The sequence below is a fragment of the Protopterus annectens genome, chromosome 2.part2 (assembly GCF_019279795.1).
Source record: "Protopterus annectens isolate FY-2018-M chromosome 2.part2, PAN1.0, whole genome shotgun sequence".
Lineage (NCBI taxonomy): Eukaryota > Metazoa > Chordata > Ceratodontiformes > Protopteridae > Protopterus > Protopterus annectens.
The window spans coordinates 455693917-455700593 of NC_056730.1; the positions used below are offsets into that span (position 1 = coordinate 455693917).

The 6677-nt window shown below is 42.1% G+C and overlaps 1 protein-coding gene across 1 annotated transcript in view; it reads left to right on the forward strand.

Annotated features, from left to right (window-relative positions):
• Window positions 1–493, forward strand: part of NSA2 (NSA2 ribosome biogenesis factor) — a 132677-nt gene extending 132184 nt beyond the window's left edge. The window contains exon 6 of the mRNA XM_044063951.1: window positions 120–493. Within this exon, the coding sequence (XP_043919886.1) occupies window positions 120–187 (68 nt within the window). The 3' untranslated portion in view covers window positions 188–493. The remainder of the gene's footprint in view (window positions 1–119) is intronic.
• The last annotated feature ends 6184 nt before the right edge of the window (window positions 494–6677 follow it).

Here is a 6677-nt window from a genome sequence, read left to right on the forward strand (position 1 = left end):
GAATACAACAAAAATAGTGATTTGAAGGAAAAGAGAATGCACTACTTGTTGGCTACTGTTTTCTAACACAAGTTTTTTTTAAAGTTGCTTATCTTTGCTTTTTATGTTTATTATTTCAGGTAAATATGCTCAAGTAACAAACAATCCTGAAAATGATGGCTGCATAAATGCTGTCCTGCTTGTTTAAACCATGCCCTTAAATTTTTTTGACTTGCTACATCTGAAGACCTGGAAAGAAGTATAGAGAACATCTTGTTTTACTACTGCAGTTTGACAGACCAGAAGAGTAATGGTAGCCTGAAGGAACTTGAAACTTGGACTACTCTACTTTTGTAGTATCTTAATGAAAATGACATTTGGCAGAGCAAAATGTAACCCTGGATGTTTGGAACTTTCAGTCAGACATATACACAGGAGTATGTCTGTGAACAGCGATGGAAATGTTTTCTTGCTAACATCAGTACCAATAAAGTCAAATGTTTTCAAAGTTTGACTGCAGCTTTTGCAGTTTTATCTTTTTTAAATTGCATTAGAATACTGTAGAGGCAGTGATATGAACATTTGAGGGGAGTTGTGTGCATCTCACCAATTTTATGTTTTTGAAGTATGAAGTCATAACTTATCAGAAAGGAGCCCAACCACATTAAGTATTGCCTCCAGTCCTTCATATATTCTCCTAATTAACCTTATTGCATCAGGAAATGCAAATGCTTCCTTTGTCCTATTCATAAAATCCCAGCTTACTCTGTTGGAAATGTTTTCTCTGCATGAAGATCGGCCAACAACTGTATTTTCTTACAGTATGCTTCAATCTGGATCATCAGTGTTCAATTAATGCTGGCAGATGTTTGCCTCCCCTCCATAAAACTGCATTTATCCAGATCTATCAATTTTTGCCAACACTTTTTTGTCTGTCTTTTAGCTTGTATTGACCTAAACACATTATGGTTTTGGTTTAAAATTGAAGTGGGTCTCAATGATACTGAGTCTAATGGGTCTTCAGGTAATGCAATTACCAAAGTTTTCTTACAAGATGTTGATGCTTCCCCTTCTTTTAAAATAGTGCTAAAGAAAATTTTCCAGATTTAGCACTTCCAAACTTACACAGGAATATCATCTGTTCTTGGAGGCTTTCCTGAATATTGATTGATTGTACATCACCATTTTTGTCTCATCTTGCCAAGTCTCATCTACCCTAACCTTTTTTGTAATTAAATCTTCCATAAATATTTCCATTTGTGATATTTCTTGATTCCCACATTTCTTTGCTTTATACAAATGTTCATAAAATTTCCAAAAATATGTCCAATTCTTCTACAGAATCTCTGGGGTTTTTTTCTGGTTATAGGCTCCCTAAGTTAGGAGACCGCATTTCTGCTTTCTGTTGCCCAAGTCATTGTGCTAAAAGTTTTTGTTCTCTGGAGTTATCAAAAGTAGTTGCTTAACAGCAACCTTTCTAAACTTATGGATATTATCCAGCCTATTTTACATTAAAGTTTCATTTTCCCATTCAGTAGCCATAATATATGAAGAGCTTGTTATTTTCTGTAAGAACTCTGGAGTAATTTCGTTATCCAGTTCTTAAATTCCTCTCTTTTTAAGAGGTAGATTGAAAAGCACCATTGTCTCATTTTTACTTAATTACCTTGCATTTTTATTAGTGCATGCTCTCCAATAGTTAATTGGATGTATGTTGAAGCTTTCAATTAAATTATCATTTTCCTGTGAAATAGGTTCATAGGTAGGTAATAGGCTATCTGCCCGAAGGCATTTATAAGCCTAGCTGGAATGTCTTGGCTTACGCCGCCCCGTTAGATTAGTTCCCTGTGCCTCTGTCCAGCAGAGCCATTGAAGTGATCCCCGGGATATACTTTCTGTTTCCCATCCACTCATCAAGGTTTCTCTTGAAGAGGGTTAGCGAGGAGCTTTGCCTAATGTAGATTGAGATCTTGTTCCAGAGCATGGGAAGTCTTTCTGTCCAGCATGTCCTATTTATTGTTGTGGTGAGGTTTAGATCCCTAGAGCATGTGGCTCGAGGGGATATGGTTTTCTTTAGGTGGAGCATGTCCAGCAATTCTGGGTTGGACATGGCCTTGTATGTCGGGCAGAGATCACCTCTGAGTAGGCGGTATGCAATTGAGTACAGCTGGAGTTTCTTCAGTCGAGCTGCATAGGGCATCTGTTTGAGGCCAGTGATCCTCTTAGTGAGGTACTTCTGTGGTCTTTCCAGTTGTTGCAGGTGTCTTTTAAGGTACATCCTAAGGGACATTGTACTCTATGATGGGTCTGATGAGTGATGCGTAGAGGGGCACAATGACCTCTTTTGATCTGGATGCAAACCCTTTTATGATTAGATGGGCCACATAGAAGGATTTTCAAACCACACTGGCTATGTAATTGACAAAGGAGAGGTTACTATCTACTTGGGTCCCCAGATCCCTTATTACTTCTTCCGTATTTAGGGGGTTACCACCTATGTGATAGTTTGTGGGTATTATGTTTTTTCCAAAGGGGATGACTGTGCACATTTTGGCATTTAGCTTGAGACCATGGTTTTAACACCAGGTATCTGTCTCAGTTAGACCCTTTTGGAGGATGTCTCTGTCAGCCGGAGAGTCAGTTATAGCCCCTAGTTTGCAGTTGTCTGCGAACTTGGTCAGCCATAGTCCTCCTGTGCTAGTCTGTACCTCTGAGAAGCACATGCCAAACAGGAGGGGTCCTAGGACTGAGCCCTGGGAAACACCACTTGTAACTGGTTTAGAGTCAGACCTAGCTCCCGCAACTCTTACCATGTGGGTTCTGTCCATGAGCCAGTTGGCAACCCATCTCGTGACATAGGGGTTTATGTTCAGGCTGGTGAGCTTGTCTATAATACCTGGATGGGGAATGGTGTCAAAGGCCTTTGAGAGGTCTAGTAGACTGTGTGGACCACCGTTCCCTCGTCTATAGCCTTGGTAACTGTCTCAAAAAAGTCCACCAGGTTTAGGAGGCATGATCTGCCCTTAACAAGGCCGAACTGGGTAGGGTCCATTGTTTGGAGGTTCCCATTGTCTCTGTTAATGAGATCTGTGATGATGTGCTCCATAGCCTTGCAGACCAAGCTAGTCAGGCTTATAGGACGATCGTTCCCGGGGTCTTTTGTGGCTCCACCTTTGTGAAGTGGAATATCCATTGCTGTGCGCCACTCTATGGGCACGTAGCCTGTGGAGAGGCTGAGTTTGAACAGTGTGTTTAGGTGAGGGGTTAGTTCATCTTTGAGCTCGTTTAGGATGCAGCCTGGGACACCATCCGGCCCTATTGATGCTGTGTTTTTGGCTTTGGAGAGGGCTGTTTTAACCTGAGTGTCTGTGATTTCGTGGCACTACATTCTTCTGGTATGGTTATGGGCCCTTTTGGGGGTAGAAGGGGGGTGAAGTTTGTACTGAACCTGTCTGCCAGGATGTTGGCGATATCGGTCAGTTTAGTGTATTTTGTGCCATTCTGCACTAACTCCGAGCAGATTTGAGAATTGCCACTTAGATTCTTGACATAGCTAAAGAATGCCTTGTGGTTATCTTTGGAGTCCTTGGCAAATTTTATTTCGAAGCTAGCATTGGATGATTTTATGAGGGATCGTAGTTTCCTGCTGATGCTGATCAAGGATGTCTTCCCTTCTTGGGATTTTACTCTTTTCTGTACTAGTTTCCTCCTCCTATTGTATAGCTTGTGTATGGCAGGAGTCCACCAGACTGGTTTCCTTTTCTTTTAGGGGTGAGTCTTGGTTTTGCTTGGGATAGCACGATTCATGTAGGTGCCCGTAGAGTGCAATTGTAAAGGATTTTGCAGCTTGGACCGCGTTATCCTTTAGCATGGGGACTTTGAAACTTTCCACCTCTGTCTTAAGTAACGTGAAGTTTACTTTTGAAAAGTTTTTCACTGTGGTTTCTTTGACCGGGCTTGGGGACGGAATGTGGATATCCAGAGTTGATGAGTTTTTGGTCAGATCTAACCAGCGAGGGGTTGACCTCTGGTGTGGAACACCGGTCGCCCATGTTGGTGTTGACCAGGTCAAATGTGTTGTCACCTCTGGTGGGGGTGTTGACCAGTTGATACAGGGCGTTAAGAGTTTATAAATTCTAGGAAATGTTGGGCAAGGTAGTGAGTACTTGAGTAGTTCTCCCAGTTAATGTTTGGGTAATTGAAATCACCTAATATCAGGATGTTTGGCAGGACCTTTGTTTCCCAGTGTTTCCAGAAATGCGGAGTGAGGGTCCTGGGACACGTTGGGTGATTTGTAGCAAGCTGCAATTTGGATTGCAGTTTTTCCCATTGTTAGTTGCACTTGGATGATCTCTGGGGCATTGTGCTGTGCCACTAACCTGGAGGTGTGGGTATCCTTGTTGAATATGGATATGCCCCTGCCTTTTGTATTTCTGTCTGAGTTTTGTGGCCGAAATGTATGGTATGAGTTGTAGCCTGATAGTGCTGGGGTGCTCTCTGGAGCCTTAAACCAGGTTTCTGTTACTGCACATGTATCGATTTTCTCCATACTGAGGAGTGCCTATTGAGGTTTAGACTTCTGGCATTGAGTAGCATTACCCTCCGTTTTCTGTTACTTGTGCTGTTTACGGCTGTGGGTTTGTCTTTTGAGCCTTGCCTAAAAAAGGCACTATGGGGGTGGCAAGAGCCTTGGCCAGTATTTGAAAGCCTAAGGGTGACAGGTGCAAGCCATCTCTAGCGAAGCAGAGTGGCTTGTCAAGCTTGTCATCCCAGGCTGACCGACACTGGATCCCCTTTGAATGACATCAGAAGCTTAACCAATTGTTGAAATTGATAATTTTTTCTTTATTCTGTGGTATCGTTCCTGGTGAGGGCAGAATGCTACTCAGTCAGGGTCATACCGGCCTGGGCTACGTGATCAGAGAGCTCCTCCATGTCTCTTTTCATGTAGTCCAAGGAGGTACGGCTCAGGTCATTCACACCAACATGGACAATGACAGAGTCGTATTTGTACTTGTTCTGGAGTGACCTGAGTGCTTGTGTTATGTGGCGGATCCTGACACCCGACTGGCAGCTAACAGTAACCTTCTTGTTCAGCCTAGTGAGTGGGACGTCAGTGTGCCTGATTATAGAGTCACCTATTACTAGTGTGTTGGGTATGTTATTTTACCTTAAGGGCTGTGATTGTGTGGCACACTGGTTTTGTGAAGTTTGTGTTTCATGGTTTGTGTTGGGGGGTGGAGGTTGCTTGGATGTCTGCTTTGGAGGTCTCTGTTGCTTTTGCAGATTTTTATTTAGAACCTCTGAGTATGTTTTCGTGTATTTATTTGTGTTTTTTGCCGATTCTGGTTTCATAGGTCTATGTGAGACTAGTGGTATGATGCAAGTAATTCCCTTCTCCTCTTGACTGCTTGGTCCAGTCTTGGGTTGAGAGAGCTTAGCCTCCACTTTGGCTGTATAATTGCATCTCTCGCATGTATTAGTGTTAGGTGGTAGGAGGAGAGGGTTGTCTGTGTACATGAGGCAGTTCTAACATTGCCTCAAAATGCCCAGATTCACCAGTTGGACCGTAGAGTACACCTGAAACTGCCCTTTTGGACATTTTGAGCAAGTGCCGGTCTGAGAAGTGATTGAATTGAGTGCTTAAGTTGAAAGTTTGTCTAGTTCCAAGGGAAAAATTGAAGAGCAGACTTTGTGGAGCCAGGAATACTTGTACCCCAGCTAACTGATGCTTTCCGGTGCACAAAACCACACTACTGCAGGTTTTATAGCAAGGAAATGAGAGAGAGAGAAATTAGCCCAAAATGACCAATAAACTACTAATTTCTGTGCTGAAACCACTCCTCCAGTGACAGGCTGCTCAAAGCTCCCATCTCTCACAGGTGAACAGAGAAACTTCCTTCTATCCAAGTAAGGAATGGGCAAACACAGAAACTTGTAACACAGCCTTGAATTCAGCACTAACCTGAAAACAGGACTATACTAGCTTAGAAAGGCGGGAAAACAAGTTTTTTGTTGTTGTTTTTTTTGTTTTTTTCAAAAATTAAAGCGGATACAATCAAAAAAACACTTTAAATGCACATAAATGGCTAGCACACTTGAGTGTGTAGCCTACAACAGTTAAACAGGTAATTTAAACACAAAAACGACTTTGTACTTATTTTACTGCCTGCATTTTAACAATGTGTAGCTGAAACAAGCTTTTCAAATCACAGAAACTCTAAAATAAAAAATTGGCATTTTAGGCGGAATTAGCTAAAGGCAGCAAGAAAATGCAGAAAAATTATACTTAATCATTCCAAGGTCTCCCTTTTCACTCTCTGCTGCTATAGAACTTTGCAGGGCACCAGGCAGGAGCTTGCTGAGCTGTATACAAGTGCAAAAACCTTTCAAATGTGGGTTTTATAACAGGGAAATGAAAGAGATAGAAATTGGCCCAAAATGGCCAATAAACTACTAATTTCTGGGCTGAAACCACTCCTCCAGGGACAGACAGGCTGCTCAAAGCTCCCCTCTCTCACAAGTGAACAGAGAAACTTCCTTCTATCCAAGTAAGGTATGGGCAAACACAGAAACTTGTAACACAGTCCTGAATTCAGCACTAACCTGAAAACTGGACTATACTAGCTTAGAAAGGCGGGAAAACAAGTATTTTTTTTTGTTTGTTTGTTTGTTTGTTTTTTCAGAAAATAAAGCAG